Source organism: Ochotona curzoniae, unplaced genomic scaffold (assembly GCF_017591425.1).
Source record: "Ochotona curzoniae isolate NIBS_2020 unplaced genomic scaffold, NIBS_Ocur_1.0 scaffold_4683, whole genome shotgun sequence".
Lineage (NCBI taxonomy): Eukaryota > Metazoa > Chordata > Mammalia > Lagomorpha > Ochotonidae > Ochotona > Ochotona curzoniae.
In genome coordinates, this window is record NW_024467121.1 from 28,285,564 (window position 1) to 28,301,230 (window position 15,667).

The following is a 15,667-nucleotide window of genomic DNA, read 5'->3' on the forward strand; positions in this document are numbered from 1 at the left end:
GCTATATAAATACTGATTTGTTACAATAAGATACAGCAGAAAGCAGTTTTACTTGACCTCACTACTGAACAAAAAATAGGCAAATAATTACTAACTTATTTTATTTGAAAAGATGTTATTATAGAAAACTTGAAAATAAGCAAAAGGAAGTAAAAAATAACCTTTAATATTCACTACTACTCCTTCACAATAGAGAATTACCCTGTTGAAATGTTATCAGTTATAGCAGAAAAGGGATTGAAGCAGGTGAAGCGTTAACTCACCTGAAATTATTGCAGCCAAGGACTACTCCAACTATGTTCTTGCCTATGTCATGCACGTCACCTTTAACAGTAGCCAGCACAATGGTGCCTTGGTAAGGGTCCTGGAAAGAAGCCAAGCAACTAAGTACAACTGGGATGACTGAGCACTGATCCAGTACCCAGTTCTCCAGCACCAGACCGGCAGTGTCACACAACCACAGATAGGAAACCTCAATTGAGAGTTCTGCAGAAGACCGTGATAAGCCCAAGCAGGTCAAAGGAGGCCCACTCAGCTGGTTAACCCAAGGGGCTTCAACCAACATCATGGGTCTCCTAATCCCAAAGAAGAATTTAAACACAAAATAGCCCCACAACTAAAGACTATATCCTCTATTTCACCAAACCACCTGCCAAATATTTACTGTTAATAATAAAAGGAGAGGGAATAAGAGGAAGGAGTTGGCTAACTGCATACACTGCAGCAGAAACAAAAAACAATCGCACCAGGCCAGTATGGAGGGTATCTGATTATCTCTCTAACAAAAATGTTCTATGCACTGTTAGCACCCTCCTCCCTTAAAAATGAAAAAAAAAGACAAAAGGGATTTTATAAGTAGCATGTCTGCCTGGGCCATTCACAAACTCCCATCAGTTTAAGAATTCAGAATCCTAAGGGCCAGCACTGACTGCACCCCACAGGGATTACCCAGGGTCAAACAGATGAACAACTGTACTGGTGATGCAGCCAAAGAAAGAATGAAATGGAATCCAGAAGTGCCAAGCCCATTACCCACACAGAGACAATACTGAGTTTTGGGTTTTCCAAAATAAATGTTACTCCTTTACCTCCATCTCAGGGACAGATCTATGTAGCCAGGCTGCCTAGCACAGTAGGGGCTCTGCAAATAGTCAGCCAATGAAGAAGTGATCCAGTTTTGTCTGAAATTGTAATATTTGATTGAAAATTTATGACTAACCAAAAATTTCTTAAGGCAACATTCAGAAGAAAACCCCAGGTAATTTGATAGCTGGTTCATCTGTTTACTGTCTATTTAATGACAAACACAGGCTAGCCTGATTGCCCCTATCCCTAACCCAGAAACAGTCTTCCATACCAACTCCTTAAAGGGCTCACAGGCCTGAACAAAATGACTTGCCTCTTCCTCTAAGGTGCCATTCTGTATTCTGTTTGCTTCTCTTTCTTTTTCCATGAAGGGGATAAGGTGGCCAACAGCTTTCTTCATGACTCTAGCCGACTTTATAACCTGGGGGAAAAAGCAGAGTTGGCATCTTCACCCCACTATCAACTGGCCACTAAGCGGCCAACTGGGAAACACAGGAATTGGTTAGAATGCAGTGACCTCAGCCAGGTACAGCACAGGCTGCTCTGTCAGAGAGCAGGACGAAAAAAAAAATGTTCTCTTCCTGCAGGGAAGCCAATGAATGAGACACAGCAGAAGGAAAACAAGACTGAAAACGCAGTGCTGCAATTTCAGTCCCAGAGTCACTACCTGTGCTGTCTTCCTCTACCTCAAGGATTCTATCAGTCCTCAGGTTCTTGGGCTCCAAACTTCTCCACCATGACCTCATTCCCAGCCTTCTCTTCTCCATCTCCAGCACTCCAACTCACCTAAAACTGACTGAAGCTATCACTTGAAGAAGGCATTTTAGTTTTCACATGTCTCATGGCCCTATCCTAATATTCAACATGTATTTCTCAACTATCATGGTTAGTAACTACTACAAATCAAAGGGTTCTGGTTTACCTGAAACATGTGACTACTGAAAACAGTAATGTTTCTTCAGAGTACACATCCTTAAAGCGGGACATTGGCTGGTCAGATCAAATCTTAACAGTGTTAATGTCACATTTAACTTGGTATTGTCTAGACATTGGAGACAAGAAGTGGTATAAAATATGCTAACAAAGATTAGATAACCATGCTAAGTATTTCCAGATGATTCCTAACTTACAACACATTAAAAGACAAAGAAAAATGTTACACTGCAAAAATGTCTTCTTATTGTTTGCCAACCTGAGGTAGAAACATTTTTCCAGCTCCAAAAAGATCGCCGACAACTTTCATGCCATTCATTAAAGGTCCTTCAATTATATTCAGGGGCCGGGGATATTTTTCCTGATTTAATCTGGCTTCCTCAGTATCCTCGATGATATATTTTTCAATGCCCTTAAAAAAAAAAGGAAAGAGGAAAACACACACAAATTGGTTTAATCCAAATGGTGGTCAACAAAAGGAACCACAGGATGCTTGAAGACACGGGTTTCATAGTCAGACTGCCTCAGTATGAACACCAGCTCCTATGTCTATTTGGATGGCTTATTAAGCTTTAGTCTCCTCAGTTAGAGTGACTCAGTCATCTACCACAGAGTAGTTTGGAGGATAATTAGGTGAGATAACCCATCTAACCCACTGGCACTATCGATGGAAAGCAATGAACTCACATGAGTTCAAACTCCTAATAACATATACTTTGTATCCCAATATTTCAACACTGATATTTGATGTTAATAAACATCTTGGTCAAATAAATACATTTTTTCACCATAATATTACAGGGCTATGGAGGAATGACAACAAGCAGAGCCCTTACTAAAGGGCCAGCCCATGAACCAGTGCAGCTCTGATCTTTCTGGCTTTCACTGAATCCCTCCTCCAATTTCCACTCAGGGATGCTTGTTTGTGGCTATTACCACAAATCCAACCACATGAATCTCAAAAGGCCCAAGAGTTAGATTCAATTCTAGAAAAAAAAAATTAAGGGGCCAACATTGTGGTATAGCAGGTTAAGTCAACCCCACAATGCTGGCATCGCATACAAGCACTGGTTTGAGTCTCTGCTGTTCCACTTCAGTTCCAGGTCCCTGCTAATGTGTCTGGGAAAGGAGTGACAGGTAGTCCAAGTTATCTAGGGCCTCTCCTTCTCCAACCATTGTCATCACTCCCTGCCAGCCCCCTCCCTGCAGCATCAGGAAACCAGTTCAAGTCATACAACTCACCTTCACAAGGGCATACTCCAGGCGTTCTTCAATGGAATTATTCCTCCACTCATCAGACTGGACATTTTTTTTTCCACCTTTGCCATGAGTCTGCATTGTAATTAGAATTTTAAAAATGAGCTCAATCGGGCACTTACTAAACTACTTGACAGCAAAAAACAAACAACCTTTGTATTATTTATTTTTTATTTAGCTTCCAGTAGAGTATATAAAATGAAAAGATCAAATGTTTGGGAGCTGGTGTTGTGACACAACAGGTTAAGCCAATACCAGCAACCCACTGAGCATTAGTTTAGATTCTAGCTGCTCTAATTCCAACCCACTCACTCCTAATATATCTGAGAAGGCAGCAGAAGAAAGCTCAGCACTTGGGCCCATGCCACCCATCCACAATGAGACCCGCATGGAGTTCCAGGCTCCTGGCATCAGCCTAGCCCAGCCCTGGTCAGTGCAGACATTTGGGGAGTGAATCAGATGAAAGACCTCTCTCTCTCTGCCTCTTCCTCTCCCTCTTATCTTTCACTCTTGGCTAACTCTGCCTTTGAAATAAATAGATAGATAAATAAATAAATAAATAAATAAATAAATCCTTTTTAAAAAAATCCTTAAAAAAATAACTTTTTAAAGATGGAAGTAAAAGCATCCCCCCTTCCCCCCATTTTCCCCACTCTGCCCACTCTATCCCTGTAAATAAATTTTACAAAATAAGAAAAAAAAAAATTCCCAGAGCCAGCATAGCTCAACTGGATAACCCTCAGCAGTGCCAGCAATCATATAAGGATGCTAGTTCATGTCCCAGCTCCTCCACTTCTGATCCAGCACTCTGCGGAAAGCCATGGAGGATGATCCAATTCCTTAGGACCCTGCACCTATGTGGGAGACCCAGAGGAGGCTCCTGGCTACTGGCCTCAGATTGGCTCAGCTCTGGCCATTACAGCCCTGTGGGGAGTGAATCAGTGGATCTAAGAGCTTTCTCTCTGTTTCCCCTTTTCTCTGTAAAACTGCCTTTCCAATAAAAATAAATGAGTATATATTTTTTAATTCAATATTAAAAAACAAAAAGGTTTCCCTCAGTTCAGGCGCACTTCCAAAGGCAAAACCTCTCGGCAGCTCAGAATGAATGCAGAAGCATAAACGGCTAGAAAGCATATCTGGCATCCAGCAAAACAGTGTCAACAAAATCTTAAATAGAAACGGTCTTACAAATAAAGACCCTTCCCTTTCCTGGGACAACTTCCTCTGGACAAGTTGGGGGGAAAATAAAATAACACATCATTTCACAGGTTCAGAAAACACTCAAGACTACAACTTCATGATACAGAAGCTATGCTGTCCCCTGGCCTTCAACAGAACTCCGTCTTAATAAGCTACTAACGAGAGGCCCCCTCCAGGTCAAAGAAGGCCTAAGATGGAAGCCAGATAGTATCTAATGTTCATGTCTCAATGTTCAAAAAGTAAGGAAGGGCTAATAAGCATTTTGTCTACAACTGCAGAAAGTCACAGAAACTGGGAGAAGGGGAACTGTTTCTAGAGATTATTTCATATGCAATGAGCTGAGAAACCGATTATTTGGTTAACACCTGCAACAATCACAACCTGCCATGGGTCCATACGAGAAACTTGAAATGGGTAAAGGGAAATGAGAAGACTATGGTTTGTGCACTATCATAGCTTTGTTGAGCCTATGAGTTTCACAAACAGCTTCAGAAATCTAAGTCTTTCTGCTGCTAAACCTGACAAATCAAGGACACAGTTAATCTTATATATTGTCCTATCCTTCTTCCAGAATATTATTCTATAGAACAGGAAAAGTTGGCAGTTACATCAAAACTAAATTCAAATTCTAACATGGGAAAAAACTGACAAAGTAGGCAATATAAGCAAAAACATTCTTCGCAAAACCATGCCACCACTTTTCCAGTAGGCCTTGTTGGGAAAACGTCTTCCTTTGCCCCTATTCTCCTAACCAGATGAAAGTGCATGTTTCATTGAGAAAAAGATCTCATCTTTTCTTAAACTGAATTCTAGGACACAGCAACCATGACAGATACTTAATGTGCTAACATAAAGTAAGTGGGAAATAAGGGATTGATTTTCTAATTAGCCACACTTATTCCCACTTTTACAGATCAGGTATGTACAGACGCCAAGCTTTGTACTGCAGAACTTTGACACACAGAGACCAAACCCTACACAAACCTACACATACAACAACAGGAAACAGATAACACAGCCATGCAAGAAAGTCCAAAACATTACATAAAATGATGAAATAGAAAATATCTAATAAAAAGGAGAGGATATTCCCAACATACTGCAAAACATCTTACCAAGAACATCTAGAATATAGTTCTATTTTTGAAAAGAAAATGTGAATGCATGCATACCTATGAGTATATAAAAGACCACATGACTAAGCAGTTTTAACAAAATTTCAAAGTATTACCTCTAGTAGAATTAGTGATTTTTATTATTGTGCTGTGCTTATCTGCATTTCATTTATTTTCCATAGGTAAGACATCACTTCGATATAAAAAAATTAAGTTTTAACATTTCAACACAATATAAAAGAAACCTTAGTTTAGAATACCAAAGCATCCAAGGTACGATCTGTTTCCTCATTTCCATCATACCTTTCCTGCAAGTTGTTATATGAATCTTCAGTCCTCTAAAGTCAAAATTCAACAGTTACTTCTATTCAGCAATGAAAGGCTGATAATCATGAGCAATAAATTCAAGAATTAAACAAAAAAAAACCACGTTTTCTGTAAAAACTTATCTTTCTACCTGGGCATAGCGTAAGAGCTTCTCAGTGGCCTCAGGGTCTTTATTCCAGATGAGATCTTCACAGAGCTGGAGGAGTTCCTTGTGAATATCATCATATACAGGGAGGTTTCCGGCATTCACTATCCCCATGTCCATACCAAACTAAGGACAATTAAAAAAAAAAAAGTGACGTGCGCAGTGATGTCCTAAATCACGTCAGTGTACACATCCACAACCAGAGAACCCAGGTGAGATTTTGGGCTCAGTCTCCTGGCTTCCTGCTAGTGCATACCCAGGGCAGTAGCATGGATGTTTCCTAGTCCCAGCCAATGTGGGAATACAGGCGTGAACCAGCAGATGGCAGCACACACTCATCCTCTCTCACTCTCAAAATCTCACTTTTTAAGAAAGCATCTCAGGCCTCAGTCCCTCCCACCGCCACTCACATAAATGTAAATATAAATCAATGGGTATAGCCCTGTCCTGACAGATCCTTATTTACTCACATATGTAGCATGCTACAGTGAGCGTCCAGTTTATAAGCTCCTGCTTCAACAGGACAACAGAGCATCTATCATACCTTGATTGCATGGTAAAGGAAAACACTATGCATTGCTTCTCGAATGGCTTCCATTCCTCGGAAGGAAAAGGACAAGTTGGAAAGGCCTCCACTTATTCTGACTCCAGGCAATGTTTCCTGGAAGAAATTTAAAAATCTGAATATATTCCCCAACAGCAGCAATAACATTTTTTAAGCTTTATCTGTAAGAATGGAAACTAAAAACAAATAAACTTCATAAACAGTCCACAGCTTCAGATTACTAGACACACATCTAGACTTTCCTTTGGTGTGACAGAGGACCTGTTGCATAATTTTTCCCAATGGGCACTAAACTGCCTAAGAAAAACACAAAAATGTACTTTATATACCTCTATAGTGCCCATGATAAGCGCACTATACATGTTATACATGGTGTCCCATCAACTATGTACCTGTAAGTTATAAAGAGACAGCGACAGATAAAAAACACATACATACACACAAAAATCTCTTACTGAAAGTACAAGCTACCAGAAGATTCCCATGCTTAAATGAACATTCTACCTCGCTATAAATTTGACCAGTTATAAGAGAACAAAACAAAACTGAGGTTCCATAGCTGTGACAATATTGTCCATACCTGTGACAATATTAAGCTTAGCAGGTTTCTGCAACAATAGGGATTCTCATACTATTAGTTTCAAATCAAACAGACTCAAGCACTTAAAGAAATAGCTCTTCATTTTTTCCTATGACCCAACCATTACTGCCATGTACATACTATAGAGAAACCCAGACATGAGTGCTTAAGATACAAAATGCATGAAAATGTTTATAGCAAGCAGTATTGTTCATAACGTCCAAAAGCTGAAAACAAACCAGATGTCCACCAATAGTATAATGTTTAATAGTGATAAAGTTATACAATTAATAAAGTAAATGACAGATATATGAACACAGATGACTCTTTGGAAATGAAGTTAAACAAAGAATAAGAATCTGATAATTCCAGTTACATTAAGCTCAAAACCAGACAAAACTAAACAGCATAATTTAGCTATTTAGTTAATTTTCACTGTTTCCTGTCAGCTATGTTCTAAAGAATCACTGCAGATACTGAGTTAGGGAATATTGAAACACTGCTCTTTGGAAAAACATAGACAGGCTCCTGGGAACCTTTGATCACATACATAATCTATGTTTTATTGCAGATAACCTTACTTAACAAATGAGAGAATTGCCAATCTGCTAACGCTGAATTCACAACCAAAAGAACTATAACTGATACCTAGACAAAGCTTATCTAGTACACAGACTTGGTCCAGAAGGCTCACCACAGCCTTCTTGTACTCAAGAACACTAGACAGCACTTCAATACCACATCGAGGTCCATGGAAAAGAGCAAAATCACCAACAAACTTAAAAAAAAAAAAAGCAGGGAGGGTACACAGTAGGAAAAATAATGAGGGCTAAAACAAGAAGATCTACCATGGGCCTATTCAGTCTCATCTGGGTTCATGTGAGTTAGGTCACTCAAATTCTCCAGCACTTTGCACATGTCTGTGAATGACTGCAAAATCTGAGTAATTGATTTGGGGGGACCACAAGTTTTAATGAGTATGTAATCTTGCAATTATAAAACCCAGGAATAAATAAAAGTTTATATAAATGATAACATTATAAAGATATACAATAAAGTGGTACAGAAATCATGACAATGGATGCCTTATAATGTGGTCTAATCAGAAAAGGAGACACATGGGGGACTGGTGTTTTCCACCCTGGACTAAATGAAAGCTATATTATGCTTCATAATCAATTTTATAATTTCTCCCTTACATGGGTCATACTTCACAATTAAAAGAAGTTCTTAAATCTTAGAAAAATAATTTACTAAGAACAGGAATGTCAATGTTATATTAGCCCCAACCATTCACTGAAGTCATACAATCAATTTGAGCCACTTTTCAGGTAAAAGAAAATGCTCATACTTACTTTAATGACTTTTGTTGCATGGATAAAATTAATAGCATACAAGTTGTGTTCTTCCATCCCAGTACCAATGGTGAGGATATTGGGGTCAAAGATAATGTCATTGGGATTAAAGCCCAGCTTTTTCACAAGTAGATGGTAAGCCCGAGTACATACTCTGATTTTAACATCCGTTTCTGTTGCCTAGGGAAAGCAGATCCAATTTGAAATACAAAAATAAAGTGTTATCTATGAAAACAGGGCAACTTTACTTGTCAAGAGTACTCAAGTGTCAATGCTCGGATTTCATAGAAATATAAATGCCAAACAATCCCTAAAACTTAATCAAGCAATCTCAGAGGAGCCTGTAACAATATCAACCCAACAATCACAGTTGCTTCATAAAAATCAAATGGCATATTAATAAAGAAACTTCTAAAAATATACATATTTGACACAAACCTAAACATTATTAAAGAACAGGTTAAAAAAAAATAAGTGCCCTTGTTACCTTGTCCTTCCTGCAAAGATCTTAGCCTGTCTCCCAGGCAACACTATGTCATCCTTTCCTGATTCTCACAATCATGTTTTAGGTTAACTCACGGACACCTATTTATTTCCCACCCACCACAGTGTTTGCTTGCTAAAAGATGATTGATGTCAAACCTACAAAACCCTTCAAAACAGTGTCAATAGCAGTTGAAACAGCTTGTACTCCCAGTTGCTTCCTATCATCTTCAGAATCTGGGCCTCCATCTACAGTGCCATCTCCCACCATTTGCCCCTTCCTCAGCCCCTCGTGCCCCACACTATTCCCTTGGTGTTCCTGAAGCCCACCAAGCTTGCTCACACTTCACAGTCCTTCCATGTATTACTGCTACTGCCCAGGACACACTGACCTGGCTGGGCAGGGTACAAACACCTTGGTTAAGTCCTAGCTTCTGATCACACACTTCCTCACCTCTAGAGGGAGCTGTCCCAGGAACTTGAGAAACACCTACCTGACTCCAGGACAGTTCATCATCCAGAAAGCAGAGTGGCAGGAAATGACAAGAATTCACTCTATTATATTCTTTTCATCACTTACCTAGTTTGGTGTTTACTTTCTCAAATATTCGTTCTGTTTAATCTCTCCCTGCATGTGGTGGAGTTAGATTTCACTTCCTATTTAGAAAATTTCCTCACAATTCAGCAGAAAAGAAGACAGGAGCAAGTTTTTTTACAGCCCTACTACTCCTCTGGCTTCTAGTGGAGATAGCAAACTCTCATCAACAGCTTCTTACTTCTTCCACCTTCAGTAAAGAGTGATAAGGTAGAAGCTGAGACTAAGATGTGGTCCTAGAAAACTGGTCAAAAGCACGTCATTAGAGCTGATTTCATTCACTCTTCATCAGAAGACCAAACAGGGTTCTAGGTTGTCAACTCAGTAGAAACAGAGGAGGCAGAAGGAGGGTGGGAATTGCCCATGATACTAGCTGTCTTTACTAATTTAGTTTGGTTGGTAGTCAAGGTCCTGGCCATTTCCATCTCCATGTGATCATTTGCTGGGCAGACTGAGATGAGTATGTCACACACAGGAGGCTGGGATGTGAAGTCCAGCTGCAGACCAAGGCATAAAAGCCAGGGGGACATTCATGAGCACCCTCAATGGCAGAATTCAATCTCTATAGCCAGAAAGGAGTCATCAACTACAACCTCCACTATGACAAAGCCATGTCAAACTGCCGTCACTGTATCCAGGACAGGACCTGCCACATTAACACACACCCAGCCTCTGTCCGCTAAAGAGGCAAGTTAATCTCAAAACAGTGTGCTCATGTACAGGCCTCTGTGTTATTCCGTCTTACCTATTAGCCGGGGCTATAAAACAAATACACGAGGAGGCCTCAACCATGCTCGGTTTCACAGCCCCAAACAGAAATTTAGTGAAACAATAGCAGGCTTTCCCATTCCGGGTCAAGGAGGAAACAGTTTCACACATTACAGAATCAAGATTAGAGACAATCTCTCTGGATCTAACACTGGTGAAGGCCAACACACCTGCCCCAAATTTCTGCACTTTTAAAAAAATCATTGTTTCAAACGCCACCTTTAGGAGAAACTGCAGCTTTGTGTATAGAGCAGTGGCTTTCCATTTAAGGTAGCTGTTTTCTCTTTATAACAAAAAGTATTACCTAAGCAAAACAGATTCTCATTCTTCACTATTTCATCCAATAACATTATGAGAACTCAATAAGAGGTTGAAACTTTATATCAAAACATCTGTATTGTTTTCTGAAGCTTGCTAGTATATGGCCTTTTTTTTTTTTTTTGCTTCACTTTCTACAATTTTCAATATGTGTTAATTTGACAATGTATTCCATAACTGACAAAGTATCTAAGAGCTCTAGATAACATCCCCATAGAAATATATAACCCATCTATTTCTCTTCCCTTTGGCATTTTGGTTCTCAGATTTTTCAGTACACTGATATAAAACCTTTGAATATATTCGTATTCTTGTGTTGTTAAATATTTTTATTGGGATAATTTTCCATAAATGGGGTTATTTGTTCAAAATGTATGAGCAAATAATGTCTCCATGGGTATTACTGTCTTTGAAAAGGTATCACTTTATACTCCATTCCCAACATACGAGGCTGCTAATTCATTCTTTTCATTGCATTCTTTTCATACCTGCTCTAATCTTGATCATTCTTAAGTTTCCTTTTACCAATTTAGAAAGAATAAACATTATCTAAATATTTTACTTTACCAATTTTTGAATGCGAGGTAGATAGACCTCCCATCCACTGCTCCTGTCCGCAAATGCCCACACAGTTGTGGCTGGACTAAGCAAGCCAAAGTCAGGAGCCATGAACTCTACCCAAATCTACCATGTGGGTGTCAGGGTCATGACTACTTCAGCCCTCACTACTGTCCCTGCAGGGTACACATTAGAAGGGAGCTAGAGGGCCTAGCACAGTAGCCTAGTGGCTAAAGTCCTTGCCTTGCATACACTGGGAATCTATATGGGCGTGGGTTCATATCCCGGTGGCCCTGCTTCCCATCCAGCTCCCTGCTTTTGGCCTGGAAAAGCAGCTGAGGACAGCCCAAAGCCTTGGGATCCTGCACCCATATGGGAGACCTGGAAGAGGCTCTAGGCTCCGGGCTTTGGATCAGCACAGCTCTAGCCATTATGGCTGCTTGGGAAGTGAATCATCAGATGGAAGATCTTCCAGTCTCTTCTCCTCTCTGTATATCTGACTTTCTAAGGAAAATAAATCTTTTTTTTTTTTTTTAAAAAGGAGCTAGAATCAAGAGAGGATCCAAGATTCAAACACAAACACTCCATTCTATGATGCAAGTATTCCAACTCACATCATAGCCCCTATGCAAACATCTGTCCAGACATTACTGCTATAATTCCTATTTCTTTTCAAACTCTCAAGCTAACTTTTCAACTTACATTTACCTTTAATTTGTAGTCACATTCAAATCTAAACTGGGAAAACCTGTTCTTAAAATCAAGCACTATGCAGTGTCAATGAACAAAGCATGGGACAAACACTGAATTTCAGTCTTTAAACACCCAGATCAAGGATAAAACGCATTTCCTTATGTCTTGACTTTGGCTAACTGTAAAACAGAATGACAATCATGTGTGCTGCTTGCTATGGTAAGAACTAAAACAGCTCATCTCATCTGGTGGTTTTCAATCACAGTATACATGGGTATCACTTCTAAGGCTTTGTAATTACAGAAGCAGGGTCTCACCCCAGACCAAAAGAAACTTCAGTTAGAATTCAGAAGTACGTTTTTTTAAAAAGATTTATTTTATTTTTATTGGAAAGGCAGATATTCAGAGAGGAGAGACAGAGAGGAAGATCTTCCGTCCGATGATTCACTCCCCAGGCAGCCGCAATGGCTGGAGCTGAGCCAATCCGAAGCCAGGAGCCTCTTCCAAGTCTCCCACAGGGTGCAGGGTCCCAAAGCTTTGGGCTGTCCTAGACTGCTTTCCCGGGCCACATGCAGGGAGCTGGATGGGAAGCGGGGCTGCTGGGATAGAACCGGCGCCCATATGGGATCCCGGGCGTGCAAGACGAGAACCTTAACCACTTGCGCCATCGCGCCAGGCCCCGTACGCATTTTTTTTAAAGTTTAGTCAATAACTGCCTTTCCCTGGCAGAGAGATTTGACTTAACACTCCTGTGTTAAGTCTCAAGTGTCTGCAAGGCACCCAACATCCATTCTCATTTCCGAAGTTGACATTTTCACCAGCATTACTGAGAAAAGCAGAAATCATCAAAGACTACCCCCAAGGACATAGGCCAGCATGTGTGCACCTCTGCATTCTCCGTTCTGCCTTCTGCCCTGCACTGGCAACAAACTTCCAGCTTCTGATCTAAAGCCAACTGCTCCACTCCCAGGCTGCCACCCCTCTCTGTTCACAAGGTCATCTATTTTGCAAATGCCCTTTTTCTCCCCTGCATCAAGTCCTCCCTCTCTCTACCAGGTCATTCCTATCAGCTTACAAAACACATTGTCACATCATTTGTATACACACCCACAAACCTTTTCTTAATCTCATAATGTCATCTCCCATTCCCAGTCCTTCCAATTCTGATCTTTGTGGCAAAACTCCTCCAAAAAATTGCTGCTTCCATTCTTCTGTTATCACACCTACTCCAATGAAGGTTTTATCTCCGTGGAAACATTACAGCAAAATCATCCATGACTCCATTTCCAGATTCAGTGGTAATTTCTTGGGTGTCTTACTACTTGATGCATAGCTTTTTTAAATAGCTGATCATCCCCTTTGTTATTCAAGTGGCTTCCGAGTAAACCCTCTTTTCTAGTTCTCCATCCATCAAACAAGCTGTTCTCAAAGCCTTCTGATATATCTTCTCCCCAGCCTCAAAGCACTGTTGTTTCAAACTCTTGGTCTCAGACTTCTCTAGTCATTCCTTCAGATAAGCTTGGCCAGTCTCATCACACTAATTATAATCTACGCACACAAACTCCCAAGAAAGGGAATCCTATCTTCAAGCCAGATTTTGTTCACAAAATCCAAACTCATCTATGCAGTCCCATTCTCAACTTACCCGCTGCGTCCCAAATCTACTTTCCCTTAGTCTTTCCAACTCAGTGGCGCCATGTTTTCAACTTTCCAGGCCAAAATCCCGAGATGATTGCTGACACCCTGGTCCACACATCTTTCACGAGCAAAATCAAATGAAAAGGCAAATCCCGCTGGCTCTACTTAAAAGTACATCTAGCAACAGGTAACTTTTAACATATATTACTGCTTCCAGCTTAGCCCTAACCATAACCATCTCTCACCTGAATCGTAGCAATAAACTCCAGTATTATTGCTTTCTCTCTAACACACCAATCTCCACAAAGAATCACTGGGGTTTTAAGGGGCTAGTGCAGTGGCTTATCATACTAATCTTCTGAGTGCAGCACCAGCATCCCACATGAGTCCCGTATGTTCCACTTCCAATCCTGCTCCCTGCTTATGACCTAGGAAAGCAGCAGACGATGGCCCAACTTCTTGGGCCCTTGTACCCACATCAAAGACCTAGAAGAAGCTCCTAGCTTCTGACTTCAGTTTAACTGAGCTCCAGCCGTTGGGGATGAACCAGTGGATGGAAGATCTCTAGCTCTCTCCTTCCCTCTACTTCTGCCTCTCAAAAATAAAAAAATATATATATATAGGTCTGATCACTCATATTGCTTCAGCGGCTTCTCCACCCAAAGTTAACAAATGTTTTCAAATTTTTTATTTCACAGGAAGAGAGACAGGCAGGTAGACTGTCTGATCTCATCTACTGGGTTACACCCCAAATGCTGCAAATGGCTGAGGCCAGGGCTGGAGGCAAAGTTAACAACGCTGACCAAAATGATAGGCACTACATGATTTGCTGCCTAACTTCATATCCTTCATCTTCTACCCTCTGCTCCAGCTACTCTGCCCTCCAAGCTGGTTTTCAAACATGGTAAGCATGTATTCACCTTCAGGCTCCCTTTGCCCAGGACACTCCTCCACAGCAAGAAAAGGCTCAAGCATCCACGTGGGCTGCCCACAAAATGCTTCTGGTTCCTGATTTTAACCTGGCACAGCCCCAGTAGGTACGACCATTTAAAGAATTATCCAGAAAATGGAAGAGCTGTTTCTCTCCCTTCGCTCTACCTTTCAAATAAATCTTAAAGCAGGATGTGTTGGGGGGAAACAGACATATGCATATACAGCTATTTCAGACTTCATTTTCTCCCACTGCTATATAACCTGGGTAGCACAATGCAATTAACTCAGAAGAAATCACTCACCTGTCCTTCTTCATCAAAAGCCATAATCACAACAGCAGCACCAAACTTCTTGACCTTTCTGGCCTTCTCCAAGAAGTCATCTTCCCCCTCCTTCAGACTAATGCTGTTAACAATGCACTTCCCTTGGCAGCACTTTAACCCAGCCTCAATCACAGCAAAATTGGAAGAGTCAATGCACAAGGGCACCTGAGGACAAAAAGGCAAGAAAGTCACAGACTTCAAGTCACCACAGACTCCTTCCCATAAGTTTCCAAAGATTCCTTACCTCTTCTTTAATGAAACAATAAAAAATAAGGGTAGTGTCAAGAGAGAGGAATTTTTTTCTTTAGATTTTTAAAATTCTCACTGGAAAGGGAGATCTGATTTACAGAGAGAAGGAGACACAGAAAAGGCCTTCCATTGGTTGGCTCACTCTCCAAATGGCTGCAATGGCAGGAGACGAGCCAATCCAAAGCCAGGAGCCAGGAGATTCTTCTGGGTTTACCACTCAAGTGCAGTGTCCAAGACTTTGAGGTCATCAGCCATTGCTTTTCCAGGCCATAAGCAGGAAACTGGATGGGAAGTGGAGCAGCCAGGACACAAACTAGCGCCAACATGGGATCCCAACACTTGAAGAGGGAAGATTAGCCAACTGAAACACTGCACCAGGCCCAGAGAAAGGAGCTTAATACACTTTTGCTTAAAGCTTCAAATACTTAGAGTAATTTCAGCATTACAACAGACACCATATATGGGTCAAAAATTTGTAGCTCAACAATCACAGCCAAACATCAAGTAAGAATCAGAGAGATCAGCTCACTGCAAGCCTCAGTACCA

At 40.8% G+C, this 15,667-nt stretch overlaps 1 protein-coding gene across 2 annotated transcripts in view; it reads right to left on the reverse strand.

Annotated features, from left to right (window-relative positions):
• The window catches only part of MTR (5-methyltetrahydrofolate-homocysteine methyltransferase), an 89,984-nt gene that overhangs the window by 31,974 nt on the left and 42,343 nt on the right, over positions 1-15,667 (reverse strand). Inside the window, exons 15-22 of one of the 2 annotated variants that reach the window (XM_040967869.1) lie at positions 14,852-15,037; positions 8,564-8,743; positions 6,608-6,724; positions 6,049-6,189; positions 3,262-3,351; positions 2,279-2,431; positions 1,400-1,507; positions 264-364 (exon numbers count right to left, since the gene is read on the reverse strand). In XM_040967869.1, coding sequence (XP_040823803.1) covers positions 264-364; positions 1,400-1,507; positions 2,279-2,431; positions 3,262-3,351; positions 6,049-6,189; positions 6,608-6,724; positions 8,564-8,743; positions 14,852-15,037 — 1,076 coding nt within the window. The remainder of the gene's footprint in view (positions 1-263; positions 365-1,399; positions 1,508-2,278; positions 2,432-3,261; positions 3,352-6,048; positions 6,190-6,607; positions 6,725-8,563; positions 8,744-14,851; positions 15,038-15,667) is intronic. The other variant, XM_040967870.1, reaches the window with a different exon arrangement.